General features: G+C 42.5%; 2 protein-coding genes across 3 annotated transcripts in view; both read left to right on the top strand.

Annotated features, from left to right (window-relative positions):
* The first annotated feature begins 3365 nt into the window (after positions 1-3365).
* On the top strand, positions 3366-17926 carry LOC121573356 (SH2 domain-containing protein 6). 2 transcript variants are annotated; one of them, XM_041885272.2, is made up of 19 exons: positions 3366-3520; positions 6781-6800; positions 6942-6976; positions 7163-7203; positions 7476-7569; positions 7820-7914; positions 8003-8066; positions 8377-8484; positions 8809-8837; positions 9013-9049; positions 9652-9730; positions 12750-12777; positions 12936-12966; positions 13387-13492; positions 13881-13918; positions 14586-14629; positions 14811-14879; positions 16795-16953; positions 17318-17926. In XM_041885272.2, exons 1-19 carry the CDS (start codon positions 3512-3514, stop codon positions 17432-17434), a joined length of 1203 nt encoding a protein of 400 aa, XP_041741206.1. In that variant the 5' UTR covers positions 3366-3511; the 3' UTR covers positions 17435-17926. The 2 variants fall into 2 exon arrangements, with proteins under 2 accessions (XP_041741206.1, XP_041741199.1); XM_041885265.2 differs by having other exon boundaries at positions 8350-8484.
* A 515-nt stretch (positions 17927-18441) lies between these two features.
* The window catches only part of LOC121573316 (clathrin heavy chain 1), a 45860-nt gene continuing 42062 nt past the window's right edge, over positions 18442-22239 (top strand). The window contains 1 exon segment of the mRNA XM_041885231.2: positions 18442-18901. Within this exon segment, the coding sequence (XP_041741165.2) occupies positions 18860-18901 (42 nt within the window). The 5' untranslated portion in view covers positions 18442-18859.

Raw genomic sequence — 22239 nt, 5'->3', positions numbered from 1 at the left:
AGAGAGAACGAGAGAATTAGAGAGAGCATACTTAAATTCACACAGGACACTGGATAAGACAGGAGAAGTACTCCAGGTATAACCAACTAACCCCAGCCCCCCGACACATAAACTACTGCAGCATAAATACTGGAGGCTGAGACAGGAGCGGTCCGGAGACACTGTGGCCCCATCCGAAGAAACCCCCGGACAGGGCCAAACAGGAAGGATATAACCCCACCCACTCTGCCAAAGCACAGCTCCCGCACCACCAGAGGGATATCCTCAACCACCAACTTACAATCCTGAGACAAGGCAGAGTATAGCCCACAGAGGTCTCCACCACAGCACAAACCAAGGGGGGGCGCCAACCCAGACAGGAAGATCACGTCAGTAACTCAACCCACTCAAGTGACGCACCCCCTCCTAGGGACGGCATGAAAGAGCACCAGCAAGCCAGTGACTCAGCCCCTGTAACAGGGTTAGAGGCAGAGAACCCCAGTGGAGAGAGGGGAACCGGCCTGGCAGAGACAGCAAGGGCTGTTCGTTGCTCCAGAGCCTTTCCGTTCACCTTCACACTCCTGGGCCAGACTACACTCAATCATATGACCTACTGAAGAGATAAGTCTTCAGTAAAGACTTAAAGGTTGAGACCGAGTCTGCGTCTCTCACATGGGTAGGCAAACTGTTCCATAAAAATGGAGATCTATAGGAGAAAGCCCTGCCTCCCGCTGTTTGCTTAGAAATTCTAGGGACAATTAGGAGGCCTGCGTCTTGTGACCGTAGCGTACGTATTGGTATGTACGGCAGGACCAACTCGGAAAGATAGGTAGGAGCAAGCCCATGTAACGCTTTATAGGTTAACAGTAAAACCTTGAAATCAGCCCTTGCCTTAACAGGAAGCCAGTGTAGGGAAGCTAGCACTGGAGTAATATGATCAAATTTCTTGGTTCTAGTCAGGATTCTAGCAGCCGTATTTAGCACTAACTGAAGTTTATTTAGTGCTTTATCCGGGTAGCCGGAAAGTAGAGCATTGCAGTAGTCTAACCTAGAAGTAACAAATGCATGGATTAATTTTTCTGCATCATTTTTGGACAGAAAATTGATTTTTGCATCTGATTTTTGCAATGTTACGTAGATGGAAAAAAGCTGTCCTTGAAACAGTCTTGATATGTTCGTCAAAAGAGAGATCAGGGTCAAGAGTAACGCCGAGGTCCTTCACAGTTTTATTTGAGACGACTTTACAACCATCAAGATGAATTGTCAGATTTAACAGAAGATCTCTTTGTTTCTTGGGACCTAGAACAAGCATCTCTGTTTTGTCCGAGTTTAAAAGTAGAAAGTTTTCAGCCATCCACTTCCTTATGTCTGAAACACAGGCTTCTAGCGAGGGCAATTTTGGGGCTTCACCATGTTTCATTGAAATGTACAGCTGTGTGTCATCCGCATAGCAGTGAAAGTTAACATTATGTTTTCGAATAACATCCCCAAGAGGTAAAATATATAGTGAAAACAATAGTGGTCCTAAAACGGAACCTTGAGGAACACCGAAATGTACAGTTGATTTGTCGGAGGACAGACCATTCACATTCATAGAATCTGCAAAACTTAAATGGGTCTCTTGTGCTGGGCAACGGGTTTAATGCAGAGTACTGGTGACTCCTTACTCAACCCACTCCATTCACTGCAATGCAATGCACAGTATATGGGATACTGATTGGCTTGTAGAGAATTTTTCTACCTGTCTCAGCTAAAGTGGGGTGAGAAATACTCAGTAGGGTCTCTACTAACTAAATATGTGTCGTTTTGGAGGGGGACTGTGTCTACATACCCAGCAACACTTCCTTCTGACTGCAATTTTGAGAGTATAAACTGTGATCGTGGAGGAGATCATTGGCTATGACATTTGCAGGTAGCACTTCCTTCACAAAAGAGTCTATAATGTCACACATATTGCTGTTTTGAAGCCTCTGTTGAAGCAATGGTTGTGTAGTCTGTCCTGTTTTCACTGCATCCAACTGTGAAATGACTGCCAAATTTCTGATTTGGTCTCATACTGTTTGCTGTAAGTAACCTTCTTTGACATCAGATGTTTTCTTCAGAAATGTTAAAATAGGAAAGGCTTTACCCTCAAGATGATTGGGGAAATAGTTACATGTTGAAATAACATCAATATCTGACTGTACTTGCTCACTGATTGAGATTCTGTGAAGGCCCTCATTACATAATTCATACAAATGTATAACTCCTGCGGTGTCCTCAATGTTTGTAGATTCTATAGAGATAATCTCTATAGAGATTATATTTGAATCTTTTAAGATTAAGATTAACTGTGCCAAGTAGAGTCCCTTTTTGGTTTTTATCCCTGAACGACAGATTACTGAGATCAATCTGTAGGCCAACCTTTCATTGCCAACTGCTGGAAGATCAATAAAGTGAGATGGGGATACAGGGTTTCGCATTACAGTGGTGACTTTTGACCTTACACGAGAAACATAAAGTACAAGAATATCTGGAGTGCTGGTCCAAATTGTTTGTCTACTGAGTTCTGCTGCACAGTTGCTACATGTGTGTGGTGCTTCTCCCTTTGTAATCATTTGCTTGAAAAGAATGTCAAGCATGCCTTTTCTGTTTGGAAGTGGAATTGATTTGATCACCATTAGGTTCATCTAGGTTGTTAACAGGCATGCCAGTCCATCATTGTTTACATTGTGTCTTTGTTTATATTTTATTTCACACTGTAAGCAAACAAAGCAAGGCAAAAAAAGTGTTAAAGTGTTTTGTCTTTACAACTGATATTCAACACAACAGTACAATAATGTATTGTTTTAGAATTATTATAACATGCAGGACTAAATGCATATGTCTATAACACAGTGCCCCTCCAAAACTAACCATATTTGGTTAGTAGAGAATACTGAATATTTCCCACCCCACTTTAGCTGAGACAGGTAGAAAAGTTCTCTACAAGCCAATATGTATCCCATGTACAGTCTATTACAGTGTATTGCATTAGGCACTATAGAGGGGGCGGAGTGAAAATCCAGCAGCAGGCCGTGCGACACAGTTCCCCTCCAAAACAAACCATATTTCATTAGTAGAGACCCCACTGAATATTTTCCACCCCACTTTAGCTTAGACAGTTAGAAATGTTTTTTCTCTACAGCCCAATATTCTCAATATACCAGTGTCAACATTGTATTTGTTCATTATTGGTCTTAAAAAATATATTTTAAAACCATATTTTGTATTTGTTTTCATAAATTACTTATTGCATTTTCTTATTGGCACAATAAAAGTGGCAACTGATTCAAATTCAATATCGTTTTGAAATGCGCCCTTTTATTTTGAAGGTTTCCTCATTACCATTCCAAAGTGACGTCGTCGTGTGTGCTGTTCGCCTTACCTGTTCACACACAGTTCTGTATCCCTTGTCTCTCTCTTACTCTATTGTCTATTTGAATTTGAGGCCAGCAACAAAATAATTTCCTCATGTTTTGAGAAGAGAGACACACCGAGACGCTCCTGAATCATGACAATGGTAACGTACAGTTTGAATTGTTTACCTTCTCAAAATAATCAGTAATGGAGCATAGAAACTTGTATTCGTATAGACTTCTCACTTCGTGTTGATAAAAGGAAGTCACACCAAGCCAATTTGCGTATAACAGGGTTCCCCAAACTCGGTCCTAGGGACCCCAAGGGGTGCACATTTAGTTTTTTTGCCCTCATCATCAAGCTTTGATAATTTGAATCAGCTGTGCAGTGTGAGGGAAAAACGAAAAAAGTTTGGGAAATGCTCATCTATAAAAACATTGTAACGTTACACCTTCTGATCTTGTTCGCAAACTATTGGAAATACAGCAGAAGGCCTGCTACCTTCATTACGGTATGAAGACTGTGATTATTGTTATAATGATGCGTCATACCGTTATAAAGGCAGCGTGGACTTTCAACTTTTCGTACAGTGGCTTTATTGTTGATAACATAAGTGTTCCCAGTTATTACGTTCCCAATATCAACACCAACACAGTGGAATGCCTATAGGATTATGTTAGGGAATGTTTCATTTAAAATAATTAAAGGTTTCCTGTATCTCAGTTGGTAGAGCATGGCGCTTGCAACGCCAGGGTTGTGGGTTCGTTTCCCACTGGGGGCCAGTATGAAAATGTATGTACTCACTAACTGTAAGTGGCTCTGGATAAGAGCGTCTGCTAAATGACAAAAATGTAAAAAAAAAAATCCACAGCAACATGTCCATGTGCATCAATTGTTGTTATTCCCTATGTGTTAATTATGTATTTGTTATTAAATCATGATAGTGCAGTGATTGAAAGGGAACAGTTGAAGCATGGCTTGGTATGTGTCGTTTCCTTTGTCTTCACCAGGCTACTTGCCACACATTTAAAAGCATAGGATTGGTGTGCATGGGCTAGAGAGTTGCCATGGAGAGCCACAACCACCTGACCTGTGCCATAAAGTGGTCATAGTAGCGATGCACACATACTGGGAAGATATGGCCTAGGATAAAAGTCCATGATAGCTTATGGTTATGCTTGTACAATAGTAATGCGCCATGATGTAAAATAGACAAGAAAATCTCAAGAAAATAGTTACCCAATACATGTATGGCTGTACCATTGCACATTAACCAGGTGTTGGCAGGCCCAGACACCACTGTCCTTGTTTGCATCAGATAAGGTTCACAGTCACAAGGTCATTTCCCTTTTCCTCCTGTGGCTTATGGTATCCCAGGGTCCATAACAATGTCATTCTGTTTGGTGACTACTCACCCTGGCTTAGAGGTATGAAAACAGATGTGGTCTAAAGTGGATCTCATTATTGAACACATTGCCTGCTCCCTCCCTTTGTAGTACACAACTTTTGACCAGGGCCCACTATATAGGAAACAGGGTGCCATTTTATTTGCGACACAACACCCTCTGTTCTGTAGATTTCACTGTAGATGATATTAAAATGTGCAACCTTGATACCTAAAGAAACATTGGCAGCATCTTTATGGGATTGAAACCTACAGTACATACCTCTCCTAATGCATACAGTAAAGATCACAAGATATGAGGTCTTGTCTGTATTGTTGTCTTGTTAAAGTTAGTTTGACTTTGGACCACATATGACATTTGGAAACATCTGACAAAGTTTTAATATGGGGTGAGCTATTATCCTTTTAAAGAAGTTGTCTGTCCTCTAGTATTAGACTGTGGGTGTTTCAGACTGCGTGAAAAGCAAGAGGTTGCTATTTGAAAGAGCTTACACAGATACTGTTGGTTGGATAAGGAACATGCATTCTGAAATGACATATTTAGACTGCTACCTGGGACACAAACAATAACAAAGTAAGGATTCCTCAGTTTACTTGCTGTGCTTTTCTATATTTGGCCATCATCATGTTTCAGTGACTCTTGGTCTAATAACCAACTGTACTTCTAAGGTAGAAAAAACAGACATTATTAAATGAACTCATTCAACACTAAACGTGACATGCTAATGATTTAAGACAATGTGGCAGGACATAAATATGTTAAAGATGGAGCCTAGGACTGTAACAATTGGGGAAATTATATTCAAGGTTGTGTCGACCTGAGGCATACATATCAGTCATGACACAGACCTTCAGCTTGCTAACCATAATGCCAGAGAATCCCTGAAGTCTATCAAATGTTCATTGATTGATTACTTGACATTGATTAATTGATTGATTGACGATGACACTGTTTAAGTAATAGGATACAGTAGAACATAAAATACCATGTTATGGGGGCTGGCTTTGTTCATTAACAATGTTCATGCACAGGAAATCTAAATATTAAACAGATGAATCAACTCAAACTGTGCTTCTCTTGCAGTCTCCCCCTCTCTCCCTTCTCTATTCTCCCAGTCTCATTCTCCCCTGTCCCTCCCCCTCTCTCTATTTCTGTGATCATTTACATCAATCCTTCCTCTCCTCTCTGACCAGCCCTGCTGAGAATCAGCCTTGTGGGAAAACACAGCCAAGTTCACTTCCTGATTTTAGTCACCTGTTTTTATCTGTTTCATCAGGGGACAGTGTGCCAAACAATTCAGCCTCCACAATACAGCCTCCAAAACAAAAACATTTTTGTTTGTATTATCTTTTACCAGATCTAACGTGTTATATTCTCCTACATTAATTTCACATTTCCACAAACTTCAAAGTGTTTCCTTTCAAACGGTATCAAGAATATGCATATCCTTGCTTCAGGTCCTGAGCTACAGGCAGTTAGATTTGGGTATGTCATTTTAGGTGAAAATTGAAAAAAAGGGTCAGATCCTTAAGAGGTTCACCTCCCCTCCCAGAGACACACATTGTTGTGGCTTCACTAGATAATTTGTTAAATTGTGTAAATAGTTTATTTCAGCATGCAAGGCTAGTGTATAAGAAATACATATTTTAGAGTTTTGGACATTTCAATTATCAATATTCCCCTGTCGTAGTTTGTGATAGTTTAAGTCTTTATCAAAGTTGTTTTCTTTTCATTTATTGTAACCTGAGGTCTTGGCTTTGGATTAAAGCGCTATTGTCTGGCTTAGTGACCTTCGGTACATAAAGCAGTCATTGACACAGCCTGTGTAATAGGTCTGATAGCGAGGCTGACAGGAGAGGCTTAACTACATGTAAATGTCTGGGATGGCCTAGACATACAGTATAACTGAGGGCGCCCTTTATTGTATGATGTCACACAAACGGTTTGAGAAGGTAAGTGTTTAGATTGTATCCTGTGTGTGTGAGAGATTTCACAGTCATTCTGTTTTATTTTTCAGAGTTTCTTTGGAAAATTTAAGTAAGTAGCCTACAGTGTAGATATCAAAGTTATGTTCTTCATTCTTATCTGCCTTCCTCTGACCAGAACTACATTTATAAGCCACTGCCATGATACAGCACGTAAGTAAGTAACAATTATCTTTCCTCTTTTTCATTACAGACCCAGTGGGCCTCCAGCTCCACCCCAAAGGATAGGTGAGCCTTCAGGAAATCCCCCTTGTTCTGCTCTTGGGAATATAGGGTTCCTCTTTATGGAAGTTACAGTGTGGTGCTTATTCTGCTCTCTCTCTCTCATGGCTCTACCTCTCTTCTCCCCCATTTCTCTCTCTCTTATTCCATCCCCCTCTCTACTTTCTCTCGGTCTCTATTTCTTTGTTTCAGAGAACAATGCGGGGTATGGTGGGTGGCCAGAAGATGAGTTTGTAAGTAGGAGAACACACACACGTTTGTTTTGCTATCCTTGTGGGGATCAAACAATTGATTCCCATGCAGAATTCTATTTTCCCTAACCCTTAACCCCAAACCCCTGACTCCTAAACCTAATTCTAACTGTAATTGGAACCCTAAACCTAACCCTAAAAAAGCCATTTTCCATGGTGACTGGTGAAATGTCACACAGACTGAGACACCAATGGATATTTTGTTGTGAGAGGTCCTGTGTAGTCATCTTGGTGTGTTTGTGTGTGGATGACAGGATGAGGAGGATGGGGACACATATGAGGCGCCCCCCTGTGAGAGACCCGCCTTGAAGGTTCCTTCCAGACATGTGGAGGAGAACGTCTATTTGGGTAACACCACCACTGTAGAATATCATTCTCATTTCAGATTCGCTAATCTCTGACTTTCATGTAAATCATGCATTCATGCCAATGGGAGATTTGCTTGAAAACTTAAGTTTGGTGCGCGGATCTCCAAGTTAGGATTTGTCCCTTTATGTATTGTATTGAGGTGTGTATTTATGTGAACTTTTTCAGAGGGACTATAGCTCTTTGCTTTGTAGGACGTAGCTCTCTGATTGGCTGTTTTTGGGTTCCACAGAGAGGACGTCAGAGCGGTCCAATCCTGTTCTCCCCAAAAGGCAGGCAGCTCCACCCCCAAGGCCAGCCAAGATGGCGCCCATGGGCAAAGCATTGGTAAACTATCAGAGTAGCACTGCCCCATACCTGTGTGCCTGTCTGTCTCTGTGTGTGTGCATTATTTTAGTATCTTTCCCATCTATAGAAACAGCAGCCTCACCAGCAGACTCACCCTAAGGAGTTCTACATTGACCCCAACACCAAGAAACGTGAGACTCCCCGCCTTATCCTCCCCCTGCTCTATCCTCCTCCTGCTCTATCCTCCCCCCTCTCTATCTCCTGCTCTATCCTCCCCCCTCTCTATCTCCTGCTCTATCCTCCCCCTCTCTATCCTCTGCTCTCTATCCTCTGCTCTTAGTCCAGGACATACAGTTGATCCTATATGATTGTGTAATTTGAATATGAACACGAATTGTGCCCTATACATAGATGTGAATGTTGATTCATAAAAAGGTGTAACAGTTAATAATTCTTGACACATTTATTGTACAGGAGAATTCACTCTCTCTCCCTCTCTAGCGCCTGAAGTAGATAGGAAGGAGAAGCCAGGGAAGAGGTCTACTCCTAAGAAGTCTGCCCCTCCTCCTTCCCCTACTCCCGCCTCTCCCTCACCACCTGCAGAGGAAGGTAAACTCTAGTCATAATTCTAGTTCCTGCCTGACTAGATGCGCAGGCGTTGCATTGCATCTACCAATGGTTGCATGCCACGTCATCGACTGTGCAGTCGGTTATCAGATGGCTATAACATATGATGTGGAGCTGATATGTTAAATACCTATCCAGGTGTTGTAATATCTGGCATGCGTCTGCAATGTATTCGGCTGGAACTCAACCATAATAATTCCCTGGAACTGATATCAGTGTGCTATTACATCAAGTCACCACTTGAGGGATGTGTGATACTGTAACTGTTACTGCATCAGCCTCTGTTTTCTCTGTTGTTCTCTGCAGATGTCTACCTGGATCCTAATGAAGGACAGGTGAGTCCAACACATCATTAACAAACAGACCCTCACCCCTAACCCCCAGCCACAAAGCTTAAGCCTTTGCTTCTGCTGTACCCTTTTAACAAAGTCGCAATGTACACAGTATATTCAGTGGTTTCTACTTCAGCCAGAGAGAGGTGATTTAATGTGTGTTGTCTCTCTGTTTCAGGGAGACAGTGATGACCTGTATCTAGAGCCCACAGCAGGTCAGTTACTCCCGTAGGGCCACCCAGTGCATTTATACTGAGGCTTTGACTAGTATGTGTATTGCAGGATTGTAATGTGATTGTATTCGAGACAGTTGGGTGTCCACCCAAAAATGCTGCACGTCATGAGCGCAAATCAGAAATCAAGCGTCGCTTTGAATGACACACTCCTGTCTCGATCAATGGGAGAAGATCTGAAATAGACAATATGGCGGCGTACACATTGTTAGATTACCTCATGGAGCATGTATTTAATTTAATAAGAGCATTTTCTAAATTAAAACGTTTCACCAGCAACTAGCGATGGGAGTGGAGAAGACACCGGTAACTTCCAAGTTAGAGAATTAAGGAAGTATCGCCGTGTAAAGGTTAGTTGAAAAATTGCTGCCGGTGCTTAACACTACCTAAGCTGTAACATATATGGAAACATCCACATATCACATTACAATCCTGTAGCTACTAGATTGGTTGGTTGATTGTTTATAACTTCAGAGACTATCTTTTATATGAGATAAAGAGACAGGACATTCATTCCAAATTATACAAGTCAATGGCTTATTTTGAGAAAAAAAGAAATACTACTGTCTCTCCTCTCTCTCTAGCTTTCCCCCCTGCTCCTCGCGGGCCCATGAGGATGCCCCTCCCACCCAAGACAGCAGCTGCCCCTCCCCCCATGCCCATGTGAGTACACCTGTCAAGACATGAGATTACACATTCTCAAACTCATCATGGTTTAACACAAGTGTATATCTTATCCAGGGGTGAAAGTAGATTTCATTTCTTACCGGTACGGGACACCCAAGTGCACGCATGCAATTTTTTTTTTTATACTACAAAAATTACAGGGTAGCCTACTCTGCTGACACTGACAAACAGATCAATAAAAACTATGTTGTCTGATCCATATAATCGGCCTATGAAAAGGGGAGACACAAATACAATATGACATCCATCTAACCTGGAGGAGGAAATTATTGTCCAAAAACAAACAAAAGAGACACTGACCCAATGATAAAGACAGTGAATATGCACACTCACCGGGGATATGGCTGATGTTCTCCGCTGGTGCCAATAAGATAGGCTACTGTTCGCTCAATTTTGATAGCTAAAAGACAGATTGGAGTCTTTTAATTGTCATCTCTATACAGCAATAGTCATTGCTTTCCGCAGTTGTATTTTTAAATATTGCGATATGCCTGGATGGGTCTCTGCTTTTCACTGACAGTCACAACTCAATAATCATCTATTTGGTATTTGCAGCACCCACTTCCCAAATTGCGGGCCCTTCTGACTGTAGACTATGCGATTTAAAACAATCTACAGCACAAAAAAAAAAAAAAAAGAAGCTAATGATCCTCTGTGGCCAAACCATGCTTTCTGGTGTAGTAGCCTATTTTGAATGATATTATTTATTTCTGTATAGACAGGACTAAGCTATTTAGGCTATATCATTTTGGCAATTTTAATTCAATTTACTTTAGGGAAAGCTTCCCATAGACTTATGGACATGCCACCCATGCCTTTTAATGTACCATAAACACAACCAGTCATGATGTTTTCATCTGATTGTCAAACAGTCACTTAACAAAGGCCCTCCTGTAGGCTCCCCGCGCACATTCGTTCCACTCACAAAATAATTTAAGCATCCAAACCGCAACAGTGTACATCTCCGCCTTGTCCGCGAGCATCTCGGCCACTTATCTCTACCTTGGCTAAATGTAAGTGTTCTCAAACCACAATGCAATTTGGAGCATATACCACCCAGTTTCCAGTCAATTCGCTAATTTTTCATGCGGCTGACATGCAGTAATGTTAAATAATGGTGTAATAGCCTATAGTTTTTTGGGCATGTCGTATTAATTGTGATAGGCTCATGTTTTTCCGGTACGGCGTACCCCCAGTATTTATTTTGCTGGGATGCCGTACCGGACCATACCGCCTTACTTTCACCCCTGTGTATATCCTCACTTCCATTCTGTTTATAGTTATGTAATTGCAAGAATTGGATTGGACTGGGTTGAACTGGCCTTTAAACCATCCCAGATACCAGTGGCTTTGTATGTCCTGAGAGAAGCCAATATTGTACACTGCTCAAAAAAATAAAGGGAACACTTAAAAACAACACAATGTAACTCCAAGTCAATCACACTTCTGTGAAATCAAACTGTCCACTTAGGAAGCAACACTGATTGACAATAAATTTCACATGCTGTTGTGCAAATGGAATAGACAACAGGTGGAAATTATAGGCAATTAGCAAGACACCCCCAATAAAGGACTGGTTTTGCAGGTGGTGACTACAGACCACTTCTCAGTTCCTATGCTTCCTGGCTGATGTTTTGGTCACTTTTGAATGCTGGCGGTGCTTTCACTCTAGTGGTAGCATGAGACGGAGTCTAGAACCCACACAAGTAGCTCAGGTAGTGCAGCTCATCCAGAATGGCACATCAATGCGAGCTGTGGCAAGAAGGTTTGCTGTATCTGTCAGCGTAGTGTCCAGAGCATGGAGGCGCTACCAGGAGACAGGCCAGTACATCAGGAGACGTGGAGGAGGCCGTAGGAGGGTAACAACCCAGCAGCAGGACTGCTACATCCGCCTTTGTGCAATGAGGAGCAGGAGGAGCACTGCCAGAGCCCTGCAAAATGACCTGTGCATGTGTCTGCTCAAACGGTCAGAAACAGACTCCATGAGGGTGGTATGAGGGCTCGACGTCCACAGGTGGGGGTTGTGCTTACAGCCCAACACCGTGCAGGACGTTTGGCATTTGCCAGAGAACACCAAGATTGGCAAATTCGCCACTGGTGCCCTGTGCTCTTCACAGATGAAAGCAGGTTCACACTGAGCACATGTGACAGACGTGACAGAGTCTGGAGACGCCGTGGAGAACGTTCTGCTGCCTGCAACATCCTCCAGCATGACCGGTTTGGCGGTGGGTCAGTCATGGTGTGGGGTGGCATTTCTTTGGGGGCCGCACAGCACTCCATGTGCTCGCCAGAGGTAGCCTGACTGCCATTAGGTACCGAGATGAGATCCTCAGACCCCTTGTGAGACCATATGCTGGTGCGGTTGGCCCTGGGTTCCTCCTAATGCAAGACAATGCTAGACCTCATGTGGCTGGAGTGTGTCAGCAGTTCCTGCAAGAGGAAGGCATTGATGCTATGGACTGGCCTGCCCGTTCCCCAGACCTGAATCCAATTGAGCACATCTGGGACATCATGTCTCGCTCCATCCACCAACGCCACGTTGCACCACAGACTGTCCAGGAGTTGGCGGATGCTTTAGTCCAGGTCTGGGAGGAGATCCCTCAGGAGACCATCCGCCACCTCATCAGGAGCATGCCCAGGCGTTGTAGGGAGGTCATACAGGCACGTGGAGGCCACACACACTACTGAGCCTCATTTTGACTTGTTTTAAGGACATTACATCAAAGTTGGATCAGCCTGTAGTGTGGTTTTCCACTTTAATTTTGAGGGTGACTCCAAATCCAGACCTCCATGGGTTGATACATTTTATTTCCATTGATAATTTTTGTGTGATTTTGTTGTCAGCACATTCAACTATGTAAAGAAAAAAGTATTTAATAAGATTATTTCATTCATTCAGATCTAGGATGTGTTATTTTTTTGAGCAGTGTATTTGAGTGCTGTTGTTTGAAATGCGAAATCAGTTCAGTCCCACCCTTTGTCTGTCTCTCTGTAGAAAACCTCCAGTGCCCAGAGCCGGGTCGGTAAGTTTCTCCATGGTTCACACATTATTTAACACACCACTGGCCGGTTTCTAACACAGCATTGGCCTGTTTCACACTTTCTCCACTGAACATGTTTTTTAGTGCAGGAGTATAGGCCTAATCTGTTTTAATTAGTTTAACTTTTTGCTGCATTCCAGAGTTCTCTATTGGTCAGTGAGGCAAAGACAGGTAAGTGACACACTACCTTCCATCTGCATTGAAAAGAGAGAGATCATGATGATAATGTCTGCATCCCAAATGGCCTATTACCTACATGCACTACTTTTGACCAGAGCCCTACATAGGGAACCGGGTGGGTGCCATTTGGAATGCATGCATTAAAGATGCACTCTGGAACTTTAGCATAATTTAAGCCAGTAGTTTTGAGTGGCGCTCACGAGCCAAAAGTGGTCCCCGTCTTTTGTGTACTATGTCATCAAATTGTGTACTACGTCATCCATAAATTTTTTGCAATTCATATGATATGTTACGAATCCAATTCGTACTATATGTTACCAATTTGTTGTGCTTAAGATCCTGGAGTGCATCTTTAAGTGAAAATGTAGAAACTGCTCCATTGCTGTGTTTCTGTGACCCTCGCACCCCCAGCTCCTCCCCCTGATATCAGGCGCTCCATGTTCCCTGGCAAGCTGCCCCCACCCACCCTGGGCATCAAACCCCCCCTCCCCGCATCACTAAAGGTACCCAAACCAAGGTGAGGCTTGGGAGCACAGCCGTGCTCACAGCACCATGCATGTACACACTGGATGAGACCATGCTACACGCAACATACATTTTATGTGTTAAACATGTATAGCAGGTTCATGCTTTATGAACATTCAACCTTGTACAAGCAGCAACAATCAAAACACACATAAATACCACTTAGTATTGCCTGATAATGATTTCCATTCTGTTTATAGTTATCCATGCAGTGTTAACTTTGTGGTCTATAAAGATTATCTTTGATAAGTGTGTGTATCTATGATAACGTAAGTCTTTGGATTATAAAGGCCTACTGTTCTTGCGTATTAATATTGTAGCCACGGGACTATATTGCTCATATTGAAGTAAGCATGTTGGACTTTGTGTGTTTGTTGCAGCCCTCCTCCCCCTCCCACTATAGACACTACTGCAGCAGGTAAGAGCCTGCTGGGAACAGGACCAGTTTTGGTTCACGGCTGAAAGATAGAAATGGAAAGAAAGGAAGGATGCCTGGAACTCTGAAATTAAGATTAAGATCACTTTATTGGTCAATTGCACATTTGAAATTTGACTTCAGCTTTTAACCCAACCGCTCTGAAAGACACATACATACAGGTTTTGGAGAGGTGTGGGAGGCTGCCACACTGGGCGCCCAAGGAGCTGTTGTTGTGGGGTGGGGGGTTAGGTGCTTTGCTCAAGGGCGCAATGGCATCTATGATTTGATACCAGCAACCCTCCGGTTGCCAGCTCACTTCCCGCCAGATGTTCGTACCCGGGATTCGAACTGGCAACCCTCTGGTTGTTGGCTCACCTCTTACCGCTAGGCTCCAACTATGGTTTGCCTATCAGAGTTGTGGACATCCTTCATTCCTTTACGTTAGTTTTTAGTTGGAGGTGCATATTGTTAGTTTTTCTATACTTATGTAAACTGGAAGCCATGTTGATTATAACGTGAATTACAACATGTTTTAACCCCTGGGTCATCTAGGGTCACTGTGGTTTTTGTCAGTAGTGCTATCCAGTATACTAGTGACCTTGCTTTATTATGAATAGACTGTAGAGCACTCAACACATTGGTCAACACTCATTTTTCTCTGTCAAAGTTTCTCCCTCTGGTATGAAGACGACCATACAGGCAGGAAAGGAGGTATGCATCTTTCCATCTCATACTGTACCTCTCATATAGCCATGTGTAATAGTGTTAAAGTGCTACAAATGTTGCTGCAATTTTTAGTTAAATAGTGATATACCTGATGTATGGGCTGCCCTTGGATAAAGTATCGTGACAGATAGGGCAGGGTGTCATAGAGAACTGTGGTGTGTTACAGGAGAAAGAGTGGTTCGCTGGAAACTGCGATAGAAAGACTGCCGAGGACCTCTTACTGCGGATCAACAAGGTGGGATACACTAACAAAAACTGGAGATGAGCATGGACACATACACACACACAGTTCTTGGGGTTGGGTTAAATGTGGAAGACACATTGAGTTGTACAACTGACTAGGTATCCCCCTTTCCTTTCCTTTCTTGAAGTTCCATATAATAACAATGCATGTAGATGTAGAATCCCCAGCTCTGAAGCACACCATGTGAATCAATATGATTAGTTATACACTGAACAAAAATATAAACGCAACATGTAAAGTGTTGGTCCCATGTTTCATGAGCTTAAATAAAAGATCCAAGAAATGTTCCATACGCACAAAAAGCTTATTTCTCTCAAATGTTGTGCACAAATGTTTACATCCCTGTTAGTGAGCATTTCTCCTTTGCCAAGATAATCCATCCACCTGACAGGTGTGGCATATCAAGAAGCTGATTACACAGCATGATCATTACACAGGTGCACCTTGTGCTGGGGACAATAAAAGGCTACTCTAAAATGTGCAGTTTAGTCACAACACAATGCCACAGATGTCTCAAGTTTTGAGGGAGCATGCAATTGGCATGCTGACTGCAGGAATGTCCACCAGAGCTGTTTCCAGATAATTTAATGTTCATTTCTCTACCATGTCGTTGTAGAGAATTTGGCAGTACGTCCAACCGGCCACACAACCACAGACCACGTGTATGGTGTCACGTGGGCGAGCGGTTTGCTGATGTCGGCATTGTGAACAGAGTGCCCCATGGTGGCGGTGGGGTTATGGTATTGGCAGGCATAAGCTATGGACAACGAACACAATTGCATTTTATCGATGGCAATTTGAATGCACAGCGATACCGTGATGAGCCCATTGTCGTGCCATTCATCCGCCGCCATTACCTCATGTTTCAGCATGATAATGCACGGCCCCATGTCGCAAGGATCTGTACACAATTCCTGCAAGCTGAAAATGTCCCAGTTCTTCCATGGCCTGCATACTCACCAGACATGTCTCCCATTGAGCATGTTTGGGATGCTCTGGATCAACGTGTGTGACAGTGTGTTCCAGTTCCTGCCAATATCCAGCAATTTTGCACAACCATTGAAGAGGAATGGGACAACATTCCACAGGCCACAATCATCAGCCTGATCAACTCTATGCGAAGGAGATGTCGCGCTGCATGAGGCAAATGGTGGTCACACCAGATACTGACTGGTTTTCTGATCCACGCCCCTACCGGCAGCAAGGTATCTGTGACCAACAGATGCATATCTGTATTCCCAGTCATGTGAAATCCATAGATTAGGGCCTATTTAATTTATTTCAATTGACTAATTTCCTTATATGAACTGTAACTCAATACAACTTTTGAAATTGCTTCATGTTGCGTTTTACATTTTTGTTCAGTCTAGTTAGTCAGGCAGTATTCAACAGTGAATCATTAGTACATTGATCTATTAGCCTGTCAAATACATCCACCTGTTCCTCTTTTGTTCTCTCCTCTCTCTGTGCTGCTCAGTAGCTGCTGCTGTTTTCTGATTATGTGTTATAATGCTGCTGACTATGAGTGTTTCTCTGTCTCTGGTCCTTTGTCTTCTAACACAGCCGACCTGTTTCATTTCACGCTGAAATGGACAAGCAATGATGTGAGAGTAATCTCAGTCATAACTCCCCTTTATTTGACTGCAGACACACGTTGGCAGGGAGGTTATATCAGACACAGGTTTGCAACGAAGCTACAGTGCAGTGCAGAGGGTAATAGGGTATTCTTGCAGTATTTGTGTGTGTGTGTAGCCTCTGGGTTTAGCTGACACATACACACACCATCAGTGAGTCTGGTCTGAGTCATCTGTGCTGAGTCGTGGGTTTTGATACTGATATCCACTGTATCTCTCCTCCGCTCCCCTGCCTATTCCTCTCCCTCTCACCCTCCCTCTCCCTCTTGTAGGACGGGGCATTCCTGATACGTCACAGTTCAGCCCAGAACGCCCGTCAGCCCTACACACTGGCTGTCCTATACAGACAGAAGGTCTATAACATCCCCATCCGCTTTCTGGAGGAGACTCACGGCTACGCCCTCGGAAAGGAGGGCAAAAAGAATGAGGAGGTGAAGAGGCGGGGGGGGAGAGAGAGAGGGAGAGAGAGAGGACTAAACGAGGGGTAAAATAATGAATTGGTGGATGAGGATGAGAGAGGTGAGGGAGGAGGAGAAGAGAGAGAGAGATAAGGAGAGGGGAAAAGACTGAGGCCGCAGGAGGAAAGGAGGATTTGAAAAAAGAATGAAGAGGCCAGGTGAGCGAGGAGGGAAGAGGTCAGGTGAGCGAGGAGGGGATAGAGGGAGGATGTGGGAGGAACAGAGGATGTGTACAAAAGAGACTAAGGAATGCAACTTAGTAGTATATTGTAACCTCTGCAATAACTACTGTAGTAACTCTCTGTCCCTCGCTACTCCCTCCCTCCCTCCCTCTCAGTTTTTCTGTAGTCTCCAGGAGATCATCTCTCACCACAAGAATAACCAGCTGCTGCTGATCGATAGCAAGAGTCAAGCGAAGCACACCACGTATCTCACTCACCCAGCTTGTCCATAAACTACATTACCCATAACCCACACAATGAATCTACACCAGCCCGTCCATAAAGTACATTAAATGCTACCATTAATAACTAAATACATTTGATGACTATTGAAGGTAGTACATTTATTTCCAAGTTATGTTCCTCACCCACATGTCCATTACAACCCCTCTTTTTTTGTTTTGTGATGAAAATGGCTAGAAGTGTATTACCGTAGATCTGTGTACTGTATGTGTTTGAGTGTTTTAAAGTATGCTGTAATTATGCCTGTATGACCTTATCATTTATTTTTGGGGGGTAAAAAATCTGATTAATTTGGTAACACCTGAATAGAGTAGTGAGTAGTCTATGAAAATGTATATTCAATACTTCATCCTTGCTCCAACTCCATTTTATACAGTTTTGTTTCAGTGATGGTGGATTCACTTTTGGGTCTACACCTGTGTAAGTGTTGGTCATCTGTATGTTTCTATTTATATAATAATATAGACTGTAATGTTCTGACAGCCGGTCTGTGTTTTTTCATTCTGTTGTATTTGGAACACCACAGCATGAATAGCATTCTATTTCCCTCAAAGTTTAAGTTGTTTAGATCTCCAAAATTGCAAGGTTTCACCCTATTTCAAACTACCGAAATTGGACAATAATAGGCGTCTTGTAGTTGCATAACACAACCACTCACCAGTGAGCAGTTCGGAAATGTGGATTTGTTGCAGAAAATAAAAAACCTTGATGATAATGAAAGGATAGGTGAAGGATGAAGATGTAGATGCTGACTAGTTGAGGTGTGGTGGTAGCTATGTACACATACAAAGCATACTCTTACCTTGACTCATACAATATTTCAGTTCCTAACATATTTTCTCACTACTAGGCTCTTTTTAGCGGGTGGGGTTAAGGCATATTCCCGAATTCTCAGCACTGGAGTTTTAGAAATCGGAAGGGGAGGGGGCGCCTGTCACGTGCCTTTATTTCGAAGTTAGAAAAAATTAAGGGGGAAGGGGCTGCGGACGGGTACATTGAGGACATCCGATATTTCCCTCCTCTGCATTGGTATTTGTGGGAGAATCCTCTTGGCCGGCTGTAGGGCTTATAAATAGCAAATTTATTATTTTGTAGCATGCCGTAAGAAACATTTGAGCGCCATTCATTTTTGTTTTCTCTCAGAGCTTTCAAGTCTAATTGTTGTGGACTATTTTACTTAGCGGAAGCGTAGAGTTTTGATTCAGGAGTGTTGTTTGGGTGCTAGGCTACTGAAGGAGAGCAGCACTGAATTCGGGTGATATCAACGTAAGCCGGCGAGACGCCTATCATTGCACATTATATTTTACTTTTGGGAGCTTTTTGGGCACTTTTAATACAAGACAACATTAATTCCTCCTCGTGTCCCCTTCCCCTTTCCTTTTCTCTGGACACTTGAAACACAGAAAGCCTCAAGAATGGCTCAGATACTTCCGATACGATTTCAGGAACATCTGCAGGTAAGAAGAGGCTAACAGTCGAAAAACATAAGATGCATTTTCGCGCAGTTCTTCAGAAATAGACATACCGCATTTAAATGGAATCTGACAGTTCTGCATGGAGAGTGCTCAATATAGACATAGGCCTAGCTAGCTTGTGCGGGGCAGATGATGACTTGTAAAAATTCAACAGTCAGATCGTATTGGTAGCCTATAGTCTGCTTTCTGCGGACCCGAAGCCGGTGACTGGACTACACAATTAACTCTTGTTGGAATTGAGTGATTTACGATAAAGGCATGCAGTTATTTAAACTATGGCTCAACTGTGTTTGGATGTGGCTAGATTAGATGGTGTCATATTTTTTAATTAGTAGGCCATGTTGTAGAACCCCTCAATTATCCATCGGTTTCTTGGGGCCAAAGAGAAAGTTTGTGACGTGCCCACATCCCATCCCTCCCGTGGCTCGTTGCTGTGGCAACATCAGGACTGTGAAATGGCCTTTCACTAAAGACCTCTTTCTCTCTGGACACTGGTCTACTACCCACTCGTTCTAATGCAGCCAACAGGGCCCACCAACATTCACCAGTTCCATTTTAAAATGTGGAGCCCCTTTACACGAGGTGTTGGCAAAACAGCACAAACAGATCTGGGAACAGGCTAGAGATCTGAACCTTTATAGCACAGGTGGCAAGCCCTACTCTGGTCGTTCCCCCTCCATTGCTACAAATGCATATATTGAAAGGCAACACAACATTATTTGAGCAAGATTTGACCAGACATATCGATTAATTGATAGTGTATCCCTTTATTTTTTATTCCATGTATGATTTTTTGCAGACCTGCTCTGCTTGGTAGGCCTCTGTGATCAGGAATGGCTCCAGCTGAGAGGAAAAATGCCAGGAATGTGCAAACTGAGGACTTTGGGCCTCAAGTTCTTTTGCTTTTTTTTTATCCTATCTTGGTATTTACAGCCTCTATGCATTAAACAGTATAGTCTGGGTGGGTTTAGGTCTGGGTTGACATACACTGCCCTGTAGACACAGATGTGACTGGCTTTGTTGTTTTAGCTCTGTGTAGAACTACTGCTACACCACTGGACTCTGTGTACAACTACTACTAGACTGCTGGACTAATCCCAATTGTATAAGTTTAGCCATAAACAGAGCACCCCCAATATACATACACACACACACACACACACACAGTAAAATAGCATTGCCAGTGTCGCATTGTGTGGTCTTAAACATGTCATTAACACTAAGCTGTGTTTAGCGTAATACTCCTTTTTCCCAGGCTTGACTGACTGACCCTAATCTAGGCTGTGTGTGGTGTGAGAGAAAGTTTGTGTGGAGACTTATTTAATTGAGTAAATGGATCAGTGATCTGTGCCCTTTGGTATTTCATTTACAGTGCAGTACATTGTGTGTATTAGCAGATTAATGATTTCTTTTGGGGTTCTGTCTGGGACAAATTAGGTTCTGCATTATGTAGGCCAGATGTTGCTGAAAGCACCCACCCTTCGCTTTAGCACAGTGGGCTAATGGAGTCATGAGTATCACAGAAGTCCCGAGTTCAATACCCTGACATTTAGCCTCAGCCTGAGACTGCCCTAGTGAGAGGGAGAGACCTGTGAGGTATGTAGCCAGTCATAAACAGATTGGCCATAGGGGCACTTAGAGCAAATGCCAGATGGGCTGGTCCATCTTTAGCCCAGTGGGCCTGTTTTTTTTTGTTCATAAATAATTACCATTATTTGGCAAAAAATAGGCCGGTGTGTTAGAAATGCCTGGGTTGATTTCTGGTTCCAGTCTGTCTCTGTTGCCTGTCCATCAGCTGTTTGCCTGTCAGCTCCCTGCTTTGGGATATTACTCTCCAGTACTAACAGATGAGCAGCTCCCTGCTCTGGGCTGTTGCTGTTGTCTCCACTAATAGACAGATGAGGTAAGCAGGCCCATTTAACCCAGAAAATCACATCAGGGCAGGAACGGGAAGTGAGATCATGATCATCAGGCACAGCAGAGCACCTCTGACAGCACAACTGTTGGCTGCAACAGTTCTGTCTGCACCGGAACTAATGGCTGGTGTCCAGCCAGTCAGTCAGTCATATTACTGCTTACTACCCTGCACAACACATTGGTATGGACAAAGCCTAAGTAATGAAACTCTAAAAATAACACACACACACCACAGTCTCTCTCAGCTGAAACAATTATGGTCCCGTGTAGCTCAGTTGGTAGAGCATGGCGTTTGCAACGCCAGGGTTGTGGGTTCGATTCCCACGGGGGGCCAGTATGAAAAAAAAAAAATATATATATGTATGCACTCACTAACTGTAAGTCGCTCTGGATAAGAGCGTCTGCTAAATGACTAAAATGTAAAATGTAACTGGAAGGAGCTGTCCTAAAACTATAGTCTATTGTTAGCCTTTTTTTTTTTAGCAACATTGGTGATACTGAAGATGGCAGGCTAACATGCCATTAAACTGACAGCTCAGGGATTTTTGAAAGACAATCCCTACTTTTTTCTCAAATATTTTTCTCAATATGAAAAACATAAAAAAAAAATATTTTGTAAGATCAAAGTATCAGCTATCACACCATGTAAAGGAACAACCTAACTTTAATTTCTTCATAAAATGCAATGAACTGAATTTAAGCCTATGTCAACTCTGTCAGACACCATTAAAGGCATTTAATTTTTCTCGTTTATTTTCCAAGTGTTTAAAGGCCTTGATTGTTTAATTCTAACATTAGAATATTAAAATATGGCATATAAATCTCCAAACTTATTTTATTATTATTTTATAGCGCTATATAATGCTCCAGGGCTAATTTTGTTTGCTTTTTGGCATGTTTTTCTAGATTCAGCATAAGGCTGAACGATTTTGGAAAATAATCTAATTGCGATTTTTTGCCCCCAATATTGCGATTGCGATTTAATATGCGATTTAATTTATTTATCCTTTTTCCCCTACAAAACATAATGAATGATTTAAATATGACCAACACAATAGTATATACATTTAGTGTGAAATGTTCTTTCCCATAGGCTGGGTCTATTTGTTAGAATTAAATTCAAACATGTATGACTTGAAATAAATGACATTTTTATTGAACTGCTCATTACAGAAACATCTGTGGCTTTGCCACTGTGCATTTAAATAATTTAAACAAAGGCATGAACTTTGTAAACACTGTGTGCAAAAGGTACAGTCTTAAGAAAAAAATAATTTTAAATTGTATGTATCTTACTGCTCCCAAGTCAGTAACATTTCACACAACTGAAACAAGGAATTTGCTTTGAAAATATTTTGTAAAATCAAAGTAAATAAAGTTATAAATAAAAAATGAGAAATGCA

The sequence above is a fragment of the Coregonus clupeaformis genome, chromosome 18, assembly GCF_020615455.1.
Source record: "Coregonus clupeaformis isolate EN_2021a chromosome 18, ASM2061545v1, whole genome shotgun sequence".
NCBI classification, from domain to species: Eukaryota; Metazoa; Chordata; class Actinopteri; order Salmoniformes; family Salmonidae; genus Coregonus; species Coregonus clupeaformis.
This window is presented reverse-complemented; position numbering and strand designations above follow the sequence as displayed.